This window comes from Hippocampus comes, unplaced genomic scaffold, assembly GCF_001891065.2.
Source record: "Hippocampus comes isolate QL1 unplaced genomic scaffold, H_comes_QL1_v1.1 scaffold283, whole genome shotgun sequence".
NCBI classification, from domain to species: domain Eukaryota; kingdom Metazoa; phylum Chordata; class Actinopteri; order Syngnathiformes; family Syngnathidae; genus Hippocampus; species Hippocampus comes.
Window position 1 is genome coordinate 705,388 of NW_017806234.1, and position 21,898 is coordinate 727,285.

The window sequence follows — 21,898 nt, forward strand, 5'->3', positions numbered from 1 at the left end:
ATATATATATATATATATATTCCCTACACACAAAGTGAAACATTTCATATTATGCATCTATTTATTTAACGTGGAGTATCGATGATTGGAGCTTACGGCTAAGAAAAACGCTTAATTGTCGATAGAAAATGAATAAGACAATCAAATGTATTTGGAGTGTACTTACTGAATCTCTACGAGTTTTTTATTGAACGACTGAAATAATCGAACTCATCTACGACATTCCGATTTAAGGGAGATGTACCTATGTATCTATATATTTTAGATTACGAGGGCGAATGAGAATCAAGCGGCACTATTTGAACCTAACTTGGGATCAAAACTCACCATTATTTCGGAGGAGTGTTGCCAGGCTAATGACAAGCGGGGACTGGCCACCGTCAGTACGAGACATCCTTGACCGGCGTTGTAGCACTGAGCTGCTGTCGGAAATGACAAGCTTCTCGTTTTGAATGCGCTAACATAACAATCTTGAAAAACAAACACCCAGGTCAACCGGCACCATTTGTCAGAGGAACAACTAACATTCCGAACTCAGCTGCACTGAGCCAGCCAGTCAGGTACGCTAGCTAAAACACTTCCTGGTCACAAGATAAAATGTGTCATGATGACATGACAAACACGCGCAATTGCAGCCTGTTAACGAGCAACATTAATGCGTTCTCACTTGTCCCTGATATTTTCCTGCACAGTAACATAAAGTGGTGTTTTTCATGGCGTTCATGCTGACATCTGTGTCACGTGACGAGAAAGCGACTACGGTGGCCGTGAAGCACTTAAGTAACAACCTTATTACTCTATTATTTTGTTACCGGTACATGGAAATGAAAGTGTTTTTACTCGACTGTATTTGTTTTTAGAACCACTGATTTATGATAGATAATTGTATATATGTAGAATACACATCTACAAATTTAACTTTTTAAATGTATATATTTTTTTCTGAGCAGGACCGAAAGCAAGGAAACTATGGATGCCTATGGACAAAATCCATCCTTTCTCAGAATTGCTTACGATATTATTGAAAACAATGCTTTCGACACTTCAAGATTGTACTCAACACAGATATTTTAAAATGACTCAAATGTCATGTGACTTTTTCAATAAAATCCGTGAGCACTGAGTGGCGCACTTGAGGCGGTAACCATAGAGGCCGAGGCCGTTTCTCCATTTCATTATCCATTTTCCGACCTCGAAAATGTGGATGAAGGACAGGAGGATGTTTAGGTTTTTGTTTCGCCAGTGAATATTCTTGTTTTACGTTGTAACTGACATCTTAAATAATGGGTTTAAATCAACTGACAGTGCTGTCGTTGTTGTTTTTGTTGTTGTTGTTGGGGAGCGGGTGGGGGGTGTCAGGTTGACCGGTCTGTCATGTCATACTGGAATATGATATATTTTCAAGAATCCCTGGATATTATGTAACTTTCAACTACCCGAAAGCAGTGGTTCCAAAACTGCAGTCCCGAAACCAATGTCTGCGAGCTGTAGCAATAAATTATGCTATTATGTTTAAAATGTGAATACAGTACCTTCATATTGGGATCTGATTGGAAATAAAATAAACCAATTACTCCTCCTACCATAGCTTTGGTACAATTAAAAGCCCCGGTGTAGTTACAGTATCATATATTGCCCCATAAATCTGACATTTTTGCATAAATTAATGTGTTATTATTATTATTATTATTATTATTAGTAGTAGTAGTAGTAGTAGTAGTAGTATTAGTATGACAAATATCATGTATTTACTGGAATAGATATACTGTAATTTACAATATTTAAAACATGCCGTAATAACTTTTTTTCTCCAAAAATACTTCAACTAACTTTTTTATTCCAATAACATTTCGGGGTACACGTGGTCGGTATGTTTACCTATCTTTGCCATTATAAGGAGGTGACTGGAAAAATATCTCCCCTGCAAAAAGTTTGACAAGTCCTCAGTGATGAGAATTGTAGGACCCAGCAGACCACCGTACCCCTTGCTTCACCTGTTCGCGTACGCACGAGCAGCCCCCTTCCCCTCCCATCCTTTTTTTTTTTTTTTACTTGGTACTTCCTTCCACCAGACCACGATAATGTCACAAAAGCCAACGCAAATCACAATGCTCCAGCTCTACAGCCTGCTGGTCCTCACCGCGTCCGTCGCCGGCGCCTCGCTGGCCGAGATAGTCTTCCGCTGCCCGGCGTGCACCGCGGAGCGCCTGGCTCTCTGTCCGTGGCTCAGCGACCCTTGCGCGGAAATCGTGCGCGAGCCGGGCTGCGGGTGCTGCCCGGTGTGCGCCCGGCAGGAGGGTGAGACGTGCGGCGTGTACACCCCGAGGTGTGCCGCCGGCTTGCGATGCTACCCGACGCCCGATTCGGAGCTCCCGTTGGAGCAACTGATGCAGGGCCAAGGCCTGTGCCGGCAAACGGTCGACACCGACATCACGATCCAGGAGCACCGGGAGCAGACCAGCGGTCAGTCCGTCCTTTTGTCTGTCCTGTCAGTGTCGAATCAGCTTGTAACACTGATCTGCTTTCCATTGTTTATCAAAACTACAAGAGTTATGCTTTTATTTCAAATACATTGTGATGCTCGCATTAAGGCACGTATGCGGATTCGTGTTGCTAATTTACCTCATGCATTAGACTCCTCTGTTTAATTTCAAATGTCATTGTGTGAGTCCCTGCTGCACAGACCTGGGTGAAGTGCACATGGGGGTGAAGAAGGCAAAAGGAACAGTCCTCCACTCTTGCACCCCTATATAGAGCGCTGCCTTTAACACAGCAAACCAATGCAGTGGCCAGAATTCTCACAAACTACACTCCTTGGATGGAGCTAGAAGAAAAAAAAAATCCCAATGTTGATGTTGACGATTCTTTGAGGGAGTGGAGAGAGCGGGAGACAGCGGGAGGAATGTTGCATTGTTTGGAAAAGCTGGACTTTAGGCTTTGACCTGCAGTAAGCATACACTGCGGTTTACCTAGAAATTGGGCCGACTGTGTGTGCAGGACTCCAGTGAGGCTCATGTGCTTTGTGTTTGTATAAGGACGGGTCACTGCGAAGAGGAAAAGTAAACAGCGTTATTATTTGGATGATTCTGAGGCCCTCACTGAAGCCGGACAACTTGTCGCTTTTGAATGCTTACCCTGAATGACACGTTTATTTTGAACTTGACGTGCTAGACAGTAATTATCCCTATGATAAGTTATCAGCAGTCATCATTATTTAGTTACTTTATGCGACTTAGCACAGAGATCAGCTCAAGTGTTGCTGGGTCAAAAGGCATCAATCATAAAGTGCTTAAAGCTTCCAAAGGCTTCACATCACAGCACTTTTGGTTATGATGCAAAAACATTGGATCAACGTAGCCTCTTGCCCTTGGTGAATAAATGACTGCTGCTGAAAATGTATGACGGAACATTATGTGACTAATTATCCATCCATCCATCCATTCATTTTCAACAACGCTTATCCTGAACAGGGGCGCGGGGAGTTGCTGGAGCCTGACTTTGGGCGGAAGGGAGACTACACCCTGAACTGGTCGCCAGTCAGTCACAGGGCACATAGCAACGATTCACACCCACATCCACACTGTCACTGAGTGGGAACCAATTCCACACTGCCCGCACACAAGTCAGGCGAGTCTTACACTACACCATCAGCGACCTCATGTGACTAATTATAATAATAAAAACAATAGCTTAGATTAGGGCAGTTTAAAAAATAAAAGCACCTTATTCAGAATAACATGTTATTCTTTTAAAATAAGGATGTTCGATACCCCTTTTTTCCAACCGATACCAGTAGGAGTACGCACCAATACCATGTACTGATACCTCTAGAACCTTTGTCAATAATGTTCTGAAGTTTCATTTAACACAATGACAAAACATTGTGAACTAAGCCTTTCTTTATGACGTAGATGATATTTCAAACCGCTGGAACAAACTGCTGGACTTGGGGTCACATTTTCTTTCCCTTAAGTATCCGTGGCTGCTATTGCGAACCTCCATGAGTACACCTAAAATGAGGCCGGTATCATCCCCGGTTTGAAGTTGTATTTTTTGCGAGATTTCACAAGGATGCCACGATAAGTGTGCCCGTGAGTGTGCGACAAATGATTGACGCTTTCTAAATCACGCCTTCTGTCTTTAATTGGTAGTTTTTCTTCAGTTGCGGTGATTTCGCTTGTACAGTGTATCAAACCAAGGGCACAAAATCGGGGCCGGTGACTGCTGATTTTTATCATGTTGTACAGTCAAGTTATAATATATGTTTTACAAATACAGTACTATAAAGCGGTTCAGATAATCGATGGATGGAAAAAGACAATCTTTCCTCTCCCTTTAATTGCTCATTGTGCGCATAATCCAGCCAATTGGTGTGCGTGAAATGTCTTTTGCAGCATTTATTCAGCTTCAAATGGTTAGATGACATCATGCTTCACATCCCACACAGCCTACCCCTACATTTGTCTGCGTGAATGCAGTTACGATGTCAATGTACCTCGGTGCTCCTGGAAGTGAGAGCCGGAGTGGAAAGAAACAGCGGTGCCATCTGAAATAACATGGTTAGCTAACAGGAGCAAGCATTCCTGTCCAGTTGAAGCCTGACAGACTGAAATAGCCTCGAGATAATCCTCCCCACAAAAATCCTCCACCCATCGATGTGGACTTCTTCAAAAACAGTGCCGCACACCCTTGTCGCCCCACTTTCTCCCAATCACGACAGCAACTGCACATCTCGTAGCTGTGCCTAGAATCTTCTAGTGCGTGTACTGAGAACCAGAATAACTTTTCGCCCATTCTGTGCTGAAGTCTTATTTGCAATCAATACAAACACAACATCGCTGCAGGACTCATTTTTTTATTCATCCATCCTTTTAAATTGCTTATCCTCATTAGGGTCGAAAGTGAGCTACAACCTATCCCTGGCTTAGCTGGAGGAGTTGTCTCCAAACCTTAAAGATGAAGAATGGGTTTCCCAGTTGCCCCAGGCGGACCCAACCAAGCATTCTTGAGCAATACGCTTCACTCATGGATGCTCTTCATGCTTTGCCAGAAGTCTGTGAATGAGCATTACTTCTATTCCGTGGCATCCTAAATAATTGTCGATGTGTGAATGAGGCCACATTGTAAAAATGTATTGAGTATTTTGAAAATGGCTTGTGTCTGTGAAATAAGTTGGAAACTATAATGATTATTTCAGTAGGTAAACAGTCAATTGATTATTTTCTTGATTATTTTTTAAAATAATTTTTTTTAAAAAGCATGTTTTAGTTTCCATCTCTTTATTAAAAAAGAGGACTTTATTTGAAAATGGCAGTCCAGAAAATGCACAAACATAAATTAATTATGAGTTAGTTACTGGTTCGGTCCGTAACATGCCATAAAATCAGCAAACGTATTGATCATTGTTTTCCAAAGTAAAAGCTTATGTTTTGTTTTGATTCAACACAAAGATATCAGTCTGCTTTCATGGAGGACTACTGTTGACAAGCTGAAATTTTATCTAAATGATTAATTGATTTTCAAAAATTATTATCAATTCATTTGATAATTGATCGTCATTCAATTAAAACCTTTAAACCGAGGGCAACTTTGCCAAAAACGCCTATGGAAAGGTGCACCCAAAGTAAATTTGTAGCTGTTCTTGAACCATTTGGAGTATCAGCATAGTTTTGGTCTCTTTATGAAATATTCAAAATGTTATCATTTTGAATACCCCCCGCCAACAGTCAGAATCTGTGTAAGTGCTCCTGTCACTGAACTATGGATGTTTGAAAACAGAAAGAAAAGGCGAATCTTATGTTCGTCTAATTTCTTTTCACTTCGTCTAATTTCTTTTCACAACATCTGCCTTGAAAATGGATTTAGAATGTTGATTAGGACTTGAAAACACTACAGGATCAAAGCTTGAGGTCTCCCCAAGTTCCGGTTCAAATTCGACAATTGTAACATGTAGGGTACCATTCAAATCTCCAGAAACTCAGCTTTTAAAAGATGCATAACATGTTCACACATGTACTCAGCTGACGATGTGCATCAGCGATTTGTTTTGACAGATGACGGAGGGCCCTTCGGCGGGCCCTCCTAACTTTAAGGGTTTAATATATTAATCATATCTCTTATGAAATTATTTTCCAGTTGTTGGCCAACAAGATGCATGTACATAAGTAGCCATGTGAGTATAGTGTGTGTGTGTGTGTGTGTGTGTGCTTGTGTGTGTGTGTGTGTGTGTGTGTGTGTGTGTGTGTGTGTGTGTGTGTGTGTGTGTGTGTGTGTGTGTGTGTTTGAGTGCAAGCATGCCAGAACGTGACCAAACAGCAGATTGAGATGAAAAGGTAAACGCTTTCAAAAAACAGTTCCACCCAGTGCTCTGGGGTTGATGAAGAGTCATACCTCTGTGTAATTTAGACATTAACTGGTTCTCTGTTTGAAATTTTATTCAGATTTATGCTTGAAACTTGTTTTGTGCAACAATTTAGGCCTGACCAGATCGATATCAGTCATCCGAGTGTGGCTGAAGACTATTTTTTTTACATCCACTGAAGTGAATGAGCCAGGATTCGCTCTGCTGACCCGAATCTTGACGTGGCACCTCTGGCCTTTGTGCATTCTGGGAATGTGCCATGGATCAGTTTTAGAAAGGAACTCATTGTCTAGGGATTAATCAAAGCAGTAGACTGGACAGTTGGCCTGCTCCTCTGTTTATACTGCTGATCCGAGCCCACCGAGGCCTAACTCCCCATCAAGAGAAGGGGGTTCTGGTGGTGTGGTCCTCTGTGGTTGGCTGCATGTACATACATTGCAAGAGATAGTGGCCTTTGCCCTTTACAAATGGTGCATTCATGTGTGGTACTGCCTAGAAGACCGACATAATGTATGTCGGGTTTTGTCAGAGACAGTTGTATAAATTACGCAAGAGCAGTTTTTAGATGACTAATCATTTTTTGGAGCCCAAAATGCAGACATTTTACAATGGGTCACAAAGCATGGGCCACACACTTCACTTGGTGCCATTTGATTTACAAACACTAAAATCATAAAAACGCTGGGCATGTCTATCTTTATAGTTCATGTAGTCAAACAAAAGAACGAAGGTTGAAAAAAACATTTTCATGAACAAAATAACATTACATCTAAAATACTTTTGCAAAAATACATCTTCCGTTAATTATAGCAGAAATGTCCTTTGGTTTCATCTTTGTCAATTATTATCATCCATGAGCTTTCAGGGTTCATTTAAATGTATTTATTTCAATATTGCTGTACGCCTGTACAGAAGAAAGAAGTTCCAATCGTTTGAGAATTGTAATTTCCTATACTTTATGGCACTTAGTGAACTTTTTAGATTACCTTGTACAAAAACACTCCATATACTGAAATAAACTAAAACAAACACTAAAACTGCTCAGAATAAACTGAAAACAAACAAAACTAGAACTAATTCAAAGTCTTAACAAGATAAAAATGAACTACAATGAGAAATCCAATCCTATTATAACCCTTGCTTGGGGAGACACATTCTGGTCCTGCATCCTCCTCCTAATGTCTGCAAAGACATATAGTAAAAGTGACTTGCTCCTTGAGAAGGAGTACATGGGAAAGAATAAAAGAGATGCGTAGGGGTATATTGAGAGACTAATTTTGTTCCCGTTCACTTGAATGTGCCCAGCATGATGTGTATATTTCTGAAGTACATTTTAGCGACAGAGACTGCATGCTTCGCTATTTCATCCACAGATATATATGAAATAATTAAGCAGCCCTTGAGCAAAGCAACTACGTCTTAAAAGAATATGGCACTTTCTGACTGTGAGTCATCCCCCAGGTGAGGCCTCGGAAGTGTTCTTCGAGTCAGGCCTGGGTGACGTCCGCTTACCCAGTAAGGAAACCACTTGGATGGGGCAGAAGGAGAGTGCTGTGCGACACCATCGTCAAGAGATGATGACAAAGATGAAAAGCAACAAGGTGGAAGAGCTTAAACCGACTCGACCCAAACAGGTGAGGACAAGCCGGCAAACGATGTACTGATTGCAACAAGGCCATATTCATCGATGGACTTCTAAAATCAAACCTACTCCAAGGAGCTGGATTCATCCATATTTCGAAAACAGTTTACCTGCTTTGCAATGTGATTCTGCGTCAGGTATCCTCAATTAATCCTTCATTTCTACATCTTCTTTTATTTACATGTAATTTCAGGTGAGAGCAATCCGGTATCGTTGTGTTTACATTCAGTGAACACACGAAACAACCCACATGCACAGTTGCAACAACAACAAAAGTTATGTAATAGTCAACATTGGGCGGTGACAACACAGACATAAACCATATTAAATGCTGTAGGTTGCTGTCAGCTGTTCATTTCTTTCATTATTTTATCATTCATCCATTCCCAATATGCTCTATTTAGACCATATTTTTTTCTGCATGTGTATTTTATGTAGACTTGAAAAACCTCTTAAATCTGAGCACAGATGTGGTGATCTTTCTCATAGTCTTGATTACTCTGTGCCTTGTTTTGGGCAAAAGACTCCGTGTCAGCAGGAACTGGACCAGGTGCTGGAGAGGATCTCCAAGATGCCCTTCAGAGATAATCGAGGTCCCCTGGAGGACCTTTATGCCCTGCATATCCCTAACTGCGACAGGAGAGGGCAGTATAACCTCAAACAGGTGAATAATAAACGTTTCATCATTGGGTACCACTGACCTGACTTGAAATGATGATAAAGACTTGTTTTGTTGGTTGCTCCGTCAGATTAGTTTTAGGTTTTTTTTTTGTTCTAATATCTATCTATCTATCTATCTATCTATCTATCTATCTATCTATCTATCTATCTATTTATCTATCTATCTATCTATCTACTGTGTGTGTGTGTGTGTGTGTGTGTGTGTGTGTGTGTGTGTGTGTGTGTGTGTGTGTGAGTGTGTGTGTGTGTGTGTGCGCGCGCGTTTATCTCTCTCTCTCTCTCTCTCTCTCTCTCTATATGTATATATATATATATACACACACACATACATACATACACACACACACACACACACACATATAGAGGCGGCCTTGTAGTCCAGTGGTAAGCGCGTGGACCGCACAGTGCAGAGGTACCGGGTTCACTTTCAGCTCTGGCCGGAGTTTGCATGTTCTCCCTGGGACTGCGTGGGTTTTCTCCGGGCACTCCGGTTTCCTCCCACATTCCCAAAACATGCATGGCAGGCTGATTGAACACTCAAATTTGTCCCTAGGTGTGAGAGTGAGCGTGGATGGTTGTTCGTCTTTGTGTGCCCTGCAATTGGCTGGCAACCGGTTCAGGGTGTACCTAGCCTCCTGAAGACAGCTGAGATAGGCTCCAGCACGCCCGTGACCCTTGTGATAATAGATAGATAGATAGATAGATAGATAGATAGATAGATAGATAGATAGATAGATAGATAGATAGATAGATATAGAGATCTCTCTCTCTCTCATATATCAAGTGAATGTCATTAATAGTTTTACAGACAAAATCGCAAAACTGCCTAGGGGCAGAGTGGCAAGCCTCCATCATCGTTTTGTGGAAGGCATTTTGTAATAGGTCTGTCAAAATAATTTGCTTAGGTTGTGTTGGAGTCATTTAAAAAAACATCATGGCTAGCCTGCAAGCTAACATGAGCTCTATCACATGCCATTGATTTCAGTATCAAAAGAGAACATGTTTTACATTAATCTGAGCTACAGAAAAGTCAATTAAATAAATAGTTCCTCACTGATCAGATTAACTATGCCTTAACTTCCTTCAAGTCTATTTTCTAAGCAACTTACATGTGGAAATGCTAATTTGTCTCTGTGTTGTGTCTTCCATCTACCCGGACGTAGAGTGTGTGTATGTGGCATCATGGTGAAATGTCTTTATTGATTTGATAGGGTCTTTTTTTTAATTTTTTTTATTTTTTATAGGCTACTAATACAATTGAACTTGTAATATAGTTCTTATATTGTACAAAAAATGTTGATGACTCAACTCCAAAAAAATGTTGTTTCAGTGCAAGATGTCTCTTTATGGTCAGAGGGGAGAGTGCTGGTGCGTAAGCCCCCACAACGGTCAAACCATCTTAGCAGCCCCCATTGTGCGGGGTAACCCCAACTGCAGCCAGTACCTTTCGGAGCTGGAGCTGGAGATGGCCAACATGGAGCAGATATAATGAAAATAAACAAAAAGCAACTGTGAAGCATATGGGAACAAACAACGAAAATGAGTAAGTGAGGTGAACTCGGAAACAGCATAATGTTAAACTTAACATGAAATTAAAAAAAAAAAGATTTGCAGGTTCAAAGGGCTTCTTTAGTTTTATTTTGTGTCTTTAAGCTATACAGCCGTGCATCGAGATACTAATTTGTTTTGTGACCATGTTTGTAACTCTCAACACTTGTATCTCATATCATCTGAATCCATTGGAATGAATGTAAGTGCCCCCCGCACCCCCCAAAAAAACACAGCACTCTATTATATTGTATTTCGTGAAAACATGCAGTAAAAACATGATGAAGTAGTTGGCATTCTGCTGCTCTCCCTGGTGCTTACACCTTGGCCACCGGGGGCAGTATCATACTGACAAGGATGTACATGGAGCCTGTTTGTGTTTTGCATTGTTGTCAGAAGCACAATAGACCAATAAAGAAAAGTTATGTGGTTGTTTTAAATACATGTCATTTTCTTAGTTTTATGTTTATTTTGACAGGAAAATTCAACAGGGAGTGGCTTGAAGCTTCTTTTTGAAGACTTCACTATCTGCCAAACTGCTGGTTGTTCAGTGATTTGAGTTCACTGCCACCATACAGTGCGCATATTTCAAGTGTTAGTTCGCATATGAAATCAAAAATAATCTGCTGAACAAAGGCTGGCATCTCGAAAAATTCATAAACTGGGTCACATGTATCTCAAGGTATCCCTGTAGGCTACTGTTGTGAAAATCTGATTCTGAATAGAACTGCGCCCAGCGGAGCGCTGGCCTCGAATTCATATTGTAACCAAATTTTACACCTTCCTAGATACATTAAGCTAGTGCCATGATGATCCATGCCTTGTTCACACACACACACACACACACACACACACACACACACACACACACACACACACACACACACACACACACACACACACACACTCTTTTTATTTGCCATATCGAATCCACGAGTGCCTGAAGCGATGGACGAGAGGAACAGGCTACCCATGAGTTGACCTTTGCAAGGCAGGACATATGTCACTCTACCATTTAAAAAAAAAAAAAAAACAGGAAACAGGAGGAAGCTGACGGCTGAAAAAAAAAAAAAAAACGTCTAATCAAATTGTCATCCATCAACATCCACGTCTGACTCAACCACCAGAAGCACCACACAACCGCATGCAAATCGCAATTCAAACAGGCATGTGGCCAAAGGCACTTGGATATCCATACGAACTCAGCGACCGTACACATGCAGCCAGTTGCCATTACCTGGGTGGATTTGCTTACAATCTGGCGCTTATTGACCCATACGGACAACACCAAAACTTTACATATTTTTTGCGTGCAAGCCCCAAAAGATGGGAGTGAGCTTTTCTGGAAGGGCATGCTAAATTAACATTACACAGACAGACACATACTCGCACATTATTATCAGGAACATGAACGCGTAGTGGAAATACATTTATTGAAAAGACAGTGATGTCATTCCTTTGTCTCAAAGCACATACAAAAGCAGGGGTCACCAACCTTCTTGAAGCTGAGAACTACTTCTTGGGAACGGATTAATGCGAAGGGCTACCAGTTTTGTATGAACGTCTGAAATCAGAAATGTCTTCAAATTACCTTTTCATAATGGTATTATTAGGGTCTGTCCAATCTAATACACTAATATTAGCTTTTTAAAAAATACTGTAAGCTGCGATTGGCTGACAATCCGCCTACTGCCCAAAGACGGCTGGGATAGGCTGCAGCATCCCCCGCAACCCTTGAGTGGATAAAGCGGAACAGAAAATGGATGGATGGATGGCATATGGATGGATGGATGGAAAAATACTGCAGTAAAAAAATCTGCCAAAAAACGTTAGTTTATTTGTTTATTTTGTACACATTAAGACAATAATTCATAAGACAAAGATAATGACGTTCAAAGTAGTCAGAAAATCCACAGATTTTTTTTGGGATACTATTGGTTATCGGAATTTCAGCGACAGGCTAAAAATAAATCTGTATCCGATAGACTCTCTTATTATGTTCATCATATCATATTATGTTATGATTATGAATTCATGGTATTCATTTATGCAAATGCATTGATCATGTTTTCTCATTGTTATGAAACAGAACAATATATATACTGTATTCAGCATTTTATTTTCATACATATCTGCCAGTGTTCAATTCTGAAAAGATCAATTTTACAACATTCCTGGGAAATCAGTTGTTCCATCACTTGTGAGCTATTTTTAGAACAGGCCGGCGGCCTGCTCATGTGGTCCTTGGGGTGCTACCTGGTGTTCGCGCCCACCATGTTGGTGACGTTGGTGACCCCTGCACTAAAGCATCAAATCAGATTCCCGTATAGTTTCAAAGATTACTGTTATGCACTGTGACACTTTAAGCATGTTTTGGTCTTTAAATGATTGTTCTTTATTTGGGATTTTTGCCTGGCAGAAGCATTTCTCTACATTTACATGTCATGTAAAAATGAAATTAGTATTCTGAGTTTCTTGGCAGTACGAAGGGCAGTCAGCTCCCTTCCTGCGAGCATATGAGCAAGTACAAAAAAAAACTTTTAAAGCCTGAATCAAAACATCATGGAATTCATACTCGTTTGCTAATGGTGGAGTTGCCTGCTCGCCTCGAGTCACAAAAAATATAAATATGTCTCAAATCATCTCATAGGAGTTGAAGCTTCCATGCTTGGATCTTAGCTTCTAGTCACATTAAAATATGTAATGTGTGTGTGTGCTTGTGTGTGTGTGTGTGTGTGTGTGTGTGTGTGTGTGTGTGTGTGTGTGTGTGTGTGTGTGTGTGTGTGTGTATACGCATAAATGTATGGTCTCTTAATTTTTTTGCCCAGAGCTGTCTATATACGGTGGATCTCAATAATTTAGACGATCATAGTCAGAAATTGTCTCTACTTTGGTAATTCCACTAGTTCAATTAAAAATTCATTTGGGGTATCCATTTGATGCACTCACATCTTTGAAATGAAAAACTGATTTTCCCATTCAAATCGTTTTTTGTTCCACTTATATACTGGTTAGATTAACTTTGCACACAGTGAAATACAGTATCAATTTCGCTCATTTTATTAGTGATTACAGCTTACAGCTAACAAAAACCCCAAATTCATCATCTGTAAACATTTCAACATTACATCATAACAAATCAAGGTTCTTTTTTGACACCAAAAAATGTTGGTACTGTATTCTAAGAAACATGTTCATTCATATGCATTTGGAGCTGCTTTTGCATTGTTTACTGCTTTAATGCAGTGTGGCATGGATGCGATGGCTCTGTGACACTGCTGAATTTTGAAGGAAGCCTCGGTTGCTTTGACCATAGGCTTGACGTCATCTGCTCTACATTATTGGCTCAAGTGTCCCTGAGCTAGGCGGGGACCGAGCCCTCCTGGTCCATCTAATCAACAGCCCCATTAAGCTGGTCAGCAGAAAAAAATGCATTAAGTGATCCAAAATTCACTCTAACTCCTGCCCCAGTCCACTCATAGTTTGTGAAATTCCTCCAAATTTTTGGAGGGATTTTGCTTGACAATTCTCAAGGCTACGGTTACCCCTGTTGCAATGCCCATCTTTTTCGCCCGCACTTTTTGCTTCCACGACTTTTTGTAGTGATGTTTGTGCATGTATTTGTGCTTCCTGATCAAAAAGTATTGATTGCTTGCTTTCCTTGGGAGGATTTCAATGATTATCCTCTGGACAATCGTCAAGTCAGCAGTGATGCACTGAAGCAAACTTATAGAGACCATTTAAAGGCTTTGGAGGTCTTTTGAATCATTAAATACTCAGAGTGCCGCATCAGTAGTTAACGAAACTGATTTTTTTTTTTAATATATATAATATTGTAATTATGTGGGATACAGGACTGAATGTAGGACTTTTGTTGGCTGTAAGGCTTAATCATGGCAATTAAAAGTTGCCGATAAGTTTCACTTTCTGAATTGAACTACTGAAATGAAGGACGCTTTCCACGACATTTAAATTTATCGAAATGCACAAAAACATCACACACACACACACACACACACACACACACACACACACACACACACACACACACACACACACACACACCCACACACGCAGTCCATTTAAAGCCACAGTTACAGTATATAACCTATATGAGCAAGCGTTTCAGCTTCCCTTTTCAAACAAGAAGTTCATCATGTCCACACGGTGATGAATGAGACTGCTATTTGCACTCAAGCTCACTCATTCCGGTTGCTGCTGCTGTCCAAGTCTTTGCACTGCAAGTCACCACCGGCGTAGTTTATGCCAGGGACCTTGGCACCGAAGCGATCCACACACCAGCAGATCCCCCTCCTGCGCCCGCGGGATGGCTTGCACTGTGATCGGAGAGGTGACGGGCTGAAGGTGTCATTTAAGTAAACACACAAAGGAGGAAGAGGAGAATTCCAATGTACCTGTTTGCGCTTGAAGAACCCTTTTTTGTCGCAGTTGGGGATGTACAAAGACAGAGCCAAGACCCGTGATGTGTCCTTCATGCTTTGAATCAGGTGATCCAGACGTCTCCGGCAGGGCCCCTACATAAGGGACAATATGGTTGCTTGCATTTGCGCTTTGCAGTATAGTTGACATTCAACATCTGAAGAGTCTGCTCCCGAACTCTCTTAAATGTTTGGAAAAGATGTTGCTACTTGAACGTGAAAATGGCTCTGCGAAACTCTGCCTCTGTGGTGCATGAAGGCTATAGTCAAAACTGATTGGGTCCAAACACAAATAAGGCTTAGAGAAGAGTGATGAGTGAGTGCTGATCACGTACAAATTCAAGTTCCAGTTTCTCCGGGCCATGCAGAAGGAAGTTGAAGTTGCTGTTGGGTCCCACCCGTGCCAGCTGCTTTTTGCGGTCCTTAGCCTGCTTCATTGCCTGGGCCTTCCGACTGCTAATGTGGTCCCGTCCGTAAATGGGCACCTTGGTTTGGGGCATCATGGACTCTGGGACAGGGAGTAAGATATCATCATGAGATTCTCAGACCCAAAGACCTACTGTAGGTCAGATGTCACAAATGGGGTTGTCAATCACTGCTTCTGGGCCATTATTAGTCATTGCGATTTGTATGTGAGAATAAATTACTTTTTGAAACTACAGACATCTGAAGAAGAAGAAGAAGAAGAAAGATGTAGACGGAAGTTAATTTGTGCAAAATGACTATTACAGGGACTCCGTCCTCGCCTTCACCCACACCACATCTGTTAAATAGGCCAGGTCCATTTGTGCATTTCCAGCACCCTCTGGTGGTTAGTTTATTAGTGCAGTTTAATTAGAATTAGGCATGTTTTTTCTCAGCCACACTCATGACCAGATGAAGGGGAATGGAACATGTTTGCGTCCCTACACACTTGGACTCAATTCACAGTCTGTGCATTAGCAAGTAAGTGCCTTAATATTAAGTGTTATTCGTGCTATAAGCCGAACACAGCATTGTGTACTACATAGACCATGATACTTTGTGTCGCTGAGCCAATAGCAGCACTTGATAATAAAATGACCGGCCAATCCTATTTCTTTGGCACTGTTGTTTTGTACAAAAACACAACATTGTGCTTTTTTTCAACCTAAGTTTTTTTTAAACAATATTGTATATGTATTTCATTATTTGAGGGTGTTTTACATTTGTCAGTGATGTACATGACAAATAATTTGGGACACAGCACTGACCCTTGTGGAACCAACACACCCTGTCCATACAAGTTGTTTGGCACTCATCCATTTTTACAAGTTGGTTCCTGTTAAGTAACACTAAACACCGTCTCTAGTTCTGTAATTCCATGTTGTTGTAATTCTGAGATTAAACTTTTTTTTTGTTTTTTTTGTATCAAATTTCTTTCTCTAGGTCAATGAATACTCCATTAGCAGGTTTAGATTTGTCTGTGGCTTTTGTCACTTTTTCTGAATCCATATTGGTTACTGGTGAATCAATTATGCTGATCGAGAAGTCATCAAACCCGACAGTGATTTTTTTTTTTTTTTTAGCCTATAGGCCTAAACATGTCTTGTTCCATTAAGCAACTGCTGGCCCATTTCCATTGCTATGTCACGCATAGTAGCATTTTCTCCATCTCATTGCTACGTGACCCAATACGACTGATCGCTAAGCTACTAAGCTAACGGGGTGGTGAAACAAGGTCACCATCATTAGACCCTCCTCCAATACTCCCCCTTCCCCTTCGCCACAAAAGCTCCCGCCCTTCCAATGACGGTGATGTAGATCACAGTGACGTCATCCCTCTACATAATGACTTCTTGGAAACGGGTTCCTGCTGACACAGTTATTCACTGTGTCCCTCTGGAGAAAAAAATAAAAATAAAAAATCGAGGCACGACCCGAATTATATGTCCATCAAGTCTTTGCTTGCTAATCCTCACCCAATCTGACCTGTACTGATGAAACATGTTGTTGCAAACTTTCGCACGTTGATATTCTCGTATAAATTGTGATGTTTGGTTGCACACCTCCACATGGAATGTGCTCAATGCATGTAGGCAAAAGGGTAAAATCGTTCCCCGGCTAGCTACTGCAGCATGCTGATCATCAGATTACGTTTGTGTGGCCATTTATATTTTTACAGACCAGAGCTGATGTCACCTATTTGTATTAGTTGCTACAGATTTGTAAAATCTTATGACATCGGGTATACTGGAACCATAGTTGAAGGAGACAAGATGAAAAGACAACAGATGGGTGGTCCTCAGAAAGTATGGTCCATGAGTGTAACATGAGAGCCCAGTGAAAAACCAGGTCAAAATGATATATGCTTTAAATCAAATGTTCCTGTAGTGAGCTCTGAAGGAATAAAGATAATTCACTCAGCCCTTTGTTTGCAAGAGCTTTCTGAATGTCGTGGTCTGCTATATTGTGTCATCTTGGAGCACTTGGTAGCTACGCACCAAGCACGAAGCACTCAAGCACAACGTAAAAAAAAAAAAAATAATAATAATAATATTCAGTTGAAAAAACTGATACAAAATGACCAATTGTGCATAGAAAAGCGATGCATTACATTGGAGGGACAGTAGACACCGAGAAATGATTGTTGTTCGTTTTGCAAAATATGTAATGCTGAACTGACTGTGCTCTATTCACATGCTGCTTACTAATGCGGAAGAATTCAATCAACAATGATGTGTGCATCTAGCGTGAAATAATCTATGTATTTTATTGGCTGTGCGTTACCAATAAAATAAAAACAAATTGAAAAAAACGTGCTTGGCATGTATCTTACTTGGTCATTGTAGATTTAAAAAAAAAAGAGTTCAAAAAAATGTCACCATCGTATTTTGCAGGGAACCCATTGAATTTCCTGTTCAACTCACTTAGGTCGGTCCAGGGGAAGTATCCAGTATAGTAGTAGTAGTCGGTGCTACCTTGGGGGAAACATTTTTGTCAACGTGTTATCGCATTATGGACAGTATGGGACTCAATTCAACGGTTGATGTGTTGCATTGACATTCTGCTAGTTTATTGGTAACAACTATTTTTGAAATGGATCCATTTTAAGGGTATAAAGGGCTCCTAATTACATGGGTGTTTTGGTATGTCACAAAGAGAAATTAGCTGGGTTGGCTATTTTTCACCACTCAAAATAGTGTACATTCACTGAGAAACAAAAGCACAAATCTCACTTGTTTATTTTATCTCTGCAGTTTGTCTTCAATTTTGCGAGCGATGAACTCTGGTGACTGATTGTAAAGGGAAAAATTGGGTCAGCATTTTGACCGTCCTGTTTGATCATACAGTCTCAGAACCACCCAATACATGCAGGCAGCGCATGAAGTAATCGACACCAGTCAGATGACATAAAATCCAAAATATGACAAAATGTTGTTTGAACAAGCAATCAAAGTGTGAAACGTTTGACAGGCCATTTACTGAGCAAGTTGCAAGCAGTCCCACTTATCCACAGCTGCGAGAGACAAACAAAAGAAGGAACCTGCTCTGATTGGAGGTTGGATTGAATGCCTGCAAGTATATAATATCGTCCATGTTACATTAAACACGTGGAATCTTGTTGACTAAAACCTTGCCTCATATTTCTGGGCCTCAGGCGAATGTCACACAGCCAAGCTAGCTCATTTATGCCCGGTGGGAAAAAATGGAGACGAGACATTAACACGGGAGAGAATGGCGAAACATGAGACATAAAGATGGTGCGTGAAAAAAAAAGGTGCGTCACACCAAGTGGAAAAAAAAGACAAGAAACTCAAGTAAACAGTATTAAATATGACTTGACACATTGCAGGGTCACTCAAAGCTCAACATGCACAGTGCTGCTTCCCGGCAGACATAATGACTCCATGTCACATCGCTAAGCCAACTAGAAGCCTTACAAGGTACCACCTATAATTTTCTCCCTTGTTTCCCCGATCCCCACCCCCGCCCCCAAAGGCAATTGGCCCCTCTCTCTCTCACACACACACACACACACACACACACACACACACACACACACACACACACTTCATGATTTATGGTGTGCAGCCGCACTGCCTTTCAGGGTTAAAATGACAGGTTGATTGACACCCATTGTTGAGTTCACTGGGACAGGGCGTGATGGGTGCGGTGGTGGGTTCGAGCAGTGGGATACTTGGGGGGTCTTTTGAATCATATGCTCTGGTAATGACAGATGTTGGGCTATCTTTAAAGGGTGGTTAGACACTCCGGCTCTCAGCCTTGCTGGCTCCAGAAGGTTAACATCTCCAGTCATTATCCTCTACGCCATTGAACAAACAGGCAGCATTTATGAAGTGCGATCTAACCACCCGAAGAACACAGCATATGCACTGTGGGAGGAAGTTCATACTGAGCCAATATTAACTGAGTTAACCCAGAGCGCCAGTGATTCCCAATCAGGGTGCCGAGGTACAAGTGTGGCATGAGAGATCATCATGGGTGACACTGAATTTATCCACATTCACTTTTCGTCTGAAAATTATTATGTATTGAAAAAATATATCTTTGTTCATCAGAACAATTGAATGCTCTTACATTAGATGGCCGAAGGTACAACAAACCTGTGTATCAATCATGTAGAACACAGATGTCAAACATTTTTGTCGCGGGCCACTTTCGAGTTACGTCTTCCCTCGGAGGGCCGTTATGGCAGCGAAACCACAAAAATGTTTCATCGCATGATCGCATTATTACTTTTAAGGGTAACAAAATTATTGCAAAATCTCAACATCATTTATTACACGTGACAATTTGACATTTCGGTACTTTTTTTTTTTTAGCAAGGATCATGCAAGTTGGCACAGATGATTTTCTTTGGGGGGGGGGGGCACATCAACTGATGTGGCGGGCCGGATCTGGCCCCCGGGCCTTGAGTTTGACACTGTGATGTGGGATATAGCTTGTCACTTGTTGCTATTTGGCCCCTAATTGGACTTTTAGTGATGAGATGATCCGAATTATTGCAGTGGGAGCTTTGACGGGTGCATGCAGGCTGCGGGCCTACCTTTGCCTTTCGAAGGCTGCAGCAGTTTGTACAACTTCTCGTTTCTGCACACACCCCGGCCGTGCAGGAGGGCGTGCAGAGGCTTCTCCTCGCCGTTTTTGGGAAGGCATCGCAGCCCGCGAGTGCACGGCCCCGTGTACACGCCGCAAGACTGGCCGTCCTCAAGCGCGCACGTCAGGCAGCAGCCGCAGCCGGGCTCCTTCACCACCTGGCAGCCCACCGGCACCGGCGGGCACATGGAGCGGGCCTTCTGGTCACAGGGCTCGCACGGCACGTACGACGCACCGCAGCTTGTGACGCACAGCAAGGGGAGCACCAAGAGGGACACGCTCAGCAGCATGGTGCGCGGGATGATTTATCAACTGGAGAATCCTATGTGTGCCAAAGACTGGAGTCCGAGCATCAAGCGGATGTTTGCTGCATCCACAGGTGCGCAAAGGTGTCACCGTAGACGACCAGTATCGCAATTAATAACCAAAATAATCGAGCCCCTAGTTCTTCAACTTTGCGGTGAAAAAAAAGAAAGAAAGGTTTAATGTGCACGTAAAGATCCAGACGCAGCGCTGGTCTCTCTCCCCGTCTTCCTCCTCCTCGTCTTCTTCCGCTTCTGCCTGGCGCCGATCGCGCGCAAAAGCTGTCGTCTCCACGCGAGAAAGACCGCGTCTGTTTGGCCCCGCGTCGCCCTTCTCTGCCTCGGTGCCTGCGTGTGAGCAGAATGTGTAATCTGTGGCTGGCGTTGAGCTGGACTTAAAAAAAAAATCCCAGAGGCGAAGCCTGAACGATGGGGATGTCAAACAAGGCACGCGGAGGGGGAGGCGCACTTGTCAAGCGTGCAGGCTGTGATGCTGATTCTGCAGGGCGGGTACTGGCATGCCTTCAGATAGGAGACGGTGATGTGACTGAGGCCGACTCAGTAGGACCACTACCCCCCACTCATATGACTCAAGTTTGAAAGGCAACGTAAGCATGTCAACGAGAAAATAAAGAAAAGTCTGAGTAATGTTTGTTTTATTATTTGGGGGGGAGGGGGGCATCAATCAATTTATCAACCTCTCTCTCTCTCTCTCTCTCTCTCTCTCTCTCTCTCTCTCTCTCTCTCTCTCTCCAGCAGTGGTTCTTAACCTTGTTAGAGGTACGGAACCCAACCAGTTCATATGCTCATTGAACCTTTAGTAGTGAAAAATAAAAATGATTTTTTTTACAAATTCAAGACATTAAAAAACGCATTTATTAAAAACAGAAAAAAAGTAAACAGAATTAGTACAAGTATAAAGTTTAAGTATTTTAATTGTGCACAAAATGAACCAGCCAGTGATGGCCAAGCGGGCGAGTCATAATTAATTGACACATTGAGTCAGGTGGGTCTTATCCTCCAAGGCAGAGGATCTGTCGAACCTCTGAGACTGATTCACCGAACGCCTAGAGTTCGATCAAACCCAGGGTAAGAACCACTGCTCTACAGTATATATGTGTGTGTGTGTGTGTGTGTGTGTGTGTGTGTGTGTGTGTGTGTGTGTGTGTGTGTGTGTTATGTACACATCCAGTTATTTTGAGGGTTACTCTAGTAAGGTATGAGCCTTGGACTGTGGACCAACATTGCGCACATCTCTTGCATGCTCTTTTTAGCATTGGAAACAGCCTAACAAGTGTAAAAGTAAGTTCATCTTTAATCCACAACTGAACTTTTAAGTTAGATGACAAGTGATGAACGTGCAGAGTGGAATTCTTTCAAATGCATGCAGTTCTTTTATTGTTATTAATGACTTGGTATTTTAGTATCATGATAAAAATGCATGACTAGCTTCTTATGTTGTTTAACTGGTTTATTATACTTCTTCTCTTTGCCACAATTGCAGCCTTCAATGGTGGCACCACGAACACACTATTTTTTCTAACTAATGCTCAATGTGCATGTTTTATGTGACGCCATGCTGCAGCTACAGCCAAATGTTATTGTTTGCCTTCAGAGACATTCATTTCTCCCACAACCTTTGGGTTGAATTCCTATTACCATATCACTGTGGTTTAACTTCTGTCATAAACGTTTTTATTGTTTTTAATAGTTTTCTTTTCCTTATTTGGGGCTTTATATCTCCAGAAACTGCATTACATCTGAGCAGCATAAAATGGTGAAAATTAACTTAATTTAAAAACCATATCAACTTGACACAGGTGCCAAATAACAGCACTGGATGACA

At 41.7% G+C, this 21,898-nt stretch overlaps 3 protein-coding genes across 3 annotated transcripts in view; 1 reads left to right on the forward strand and 2 right to left on the reverse strand.

The window, feature by feature from the left end:
• stk11ip (serine/threonine kinase 11 interacting protein) overlaps positions 1 to 749 on the reverse strand; it is a 16,635-nt gene extending 15,886 nt beyond the window's left edge. Inside the window, exon 1 of the mRNA XM_019856597.1 lies at positions 328 to 749. Within this exon, the coding sequence (XP_019712156.1) occupies positions 328 to 394 (67 nt within the window). The 5' untranslated portion in view covers positions 395 to 749. The remainder of the gene's footprint in view (positions 1 to 327) is intronic.
• A 1,268-nt stretch (positions 750 to 2,017) lies between these two features.
• On the forward strand, positions 2,018 to 10,467 carry igfbp2a (insulin-like growth factor binding protein 2a). The gene is made up of 4 exons (XM_019856523.1): positions 2,018 to 2,463; positions 7,823 to 7,995; positions 8,527 to 8,667; positions 10,015 to 10,467. Exons 1-4 carry the CDS (start codon positions 2,082 to 2,084, stop codon positions 10,171 to 10,173), a joined length of 855 nt encoding a protein of 284 aa, XP_019712082.1. The 5' UTR covers positions 2,018 to 2,081; the 3' UTR covers positions 10,174 to 10,467.
• A 2,802-nt stretch (positions 10,468 to 13,269) lies between these two features.
• igfbp5a (insulin-like growth factor binding protein 5a) lies at positions 13,270 to 20,673 on the reverse strand. The gene is made up of 4 exons (XM_019856608.1): positions 19,701 to 20,673; positions 15,007 to 15,179; positions 14,648 to 14,767; positions 13,270 to 14,569 (listed from the first exon to the last, which is right to left on the reverse strand). Exons 1-4 carry the CDS (start codon positions 20,038 to 20,040, stop codon positions 14,432 to 14,434), a joined length of 771 nt encoding a protein of 256 aa, XP_019712167.1. The 5' UTR covers positions 20,041 to 20,673; the 3' UTR covers positions 13,270 to 14,431.
• Positions 20,674 to 21,898: the final 1,225 nt, after the last annotated feature.

Excerpts from the sequence above, each read along its gene's own strand:
- igfbp2a (XM_019856523.1), top strand. The coding sequence starts at position 2,082 with ATGTCACAAAAGCCAACGCAAATCACAATGCTCCAGCTCTACAGCCTG. Across the intron at positions 2,464-7,822 it reads GCACCGGGAGCAGACCAGCG|GTGAGGCCTCGGAAGTGTTC; the intron begins GTCAGTCCGTCC and ends GTCATCCCCCAG. Across the intron at positions 7,996-8,526 it reads AACCGACTCGACCCAAACAG|ACTCCGTGTCAGCAGGAACT; the intron begins GTGAGGACAAGC and ends TTTGGGCAAAAG.
- igfbp5a (XM_019856608.1), bottom strand. The coding sequence starts at position 20,040 with ATGCTGCTGAGCGTGTCCCTCTTGGTGCTCCCCTTGCTGTGCGTCACA. Across the intron at positions 14,768-15,006 it reads AGAAACTGGAACTTGAATTT|GGGCCCTGCCGGAGACGTCT; the intron begins GTACGTGATCAG and ends TCCCTTATGTAG. Across the intron at positions 14,570-14,647 it reads GGTTCTTCAAGCGCAAACAG|TGCAAGCCATCCCGCGGGCG; the intron begins GTACATTGGAAT and ends CTCCGATCACAG.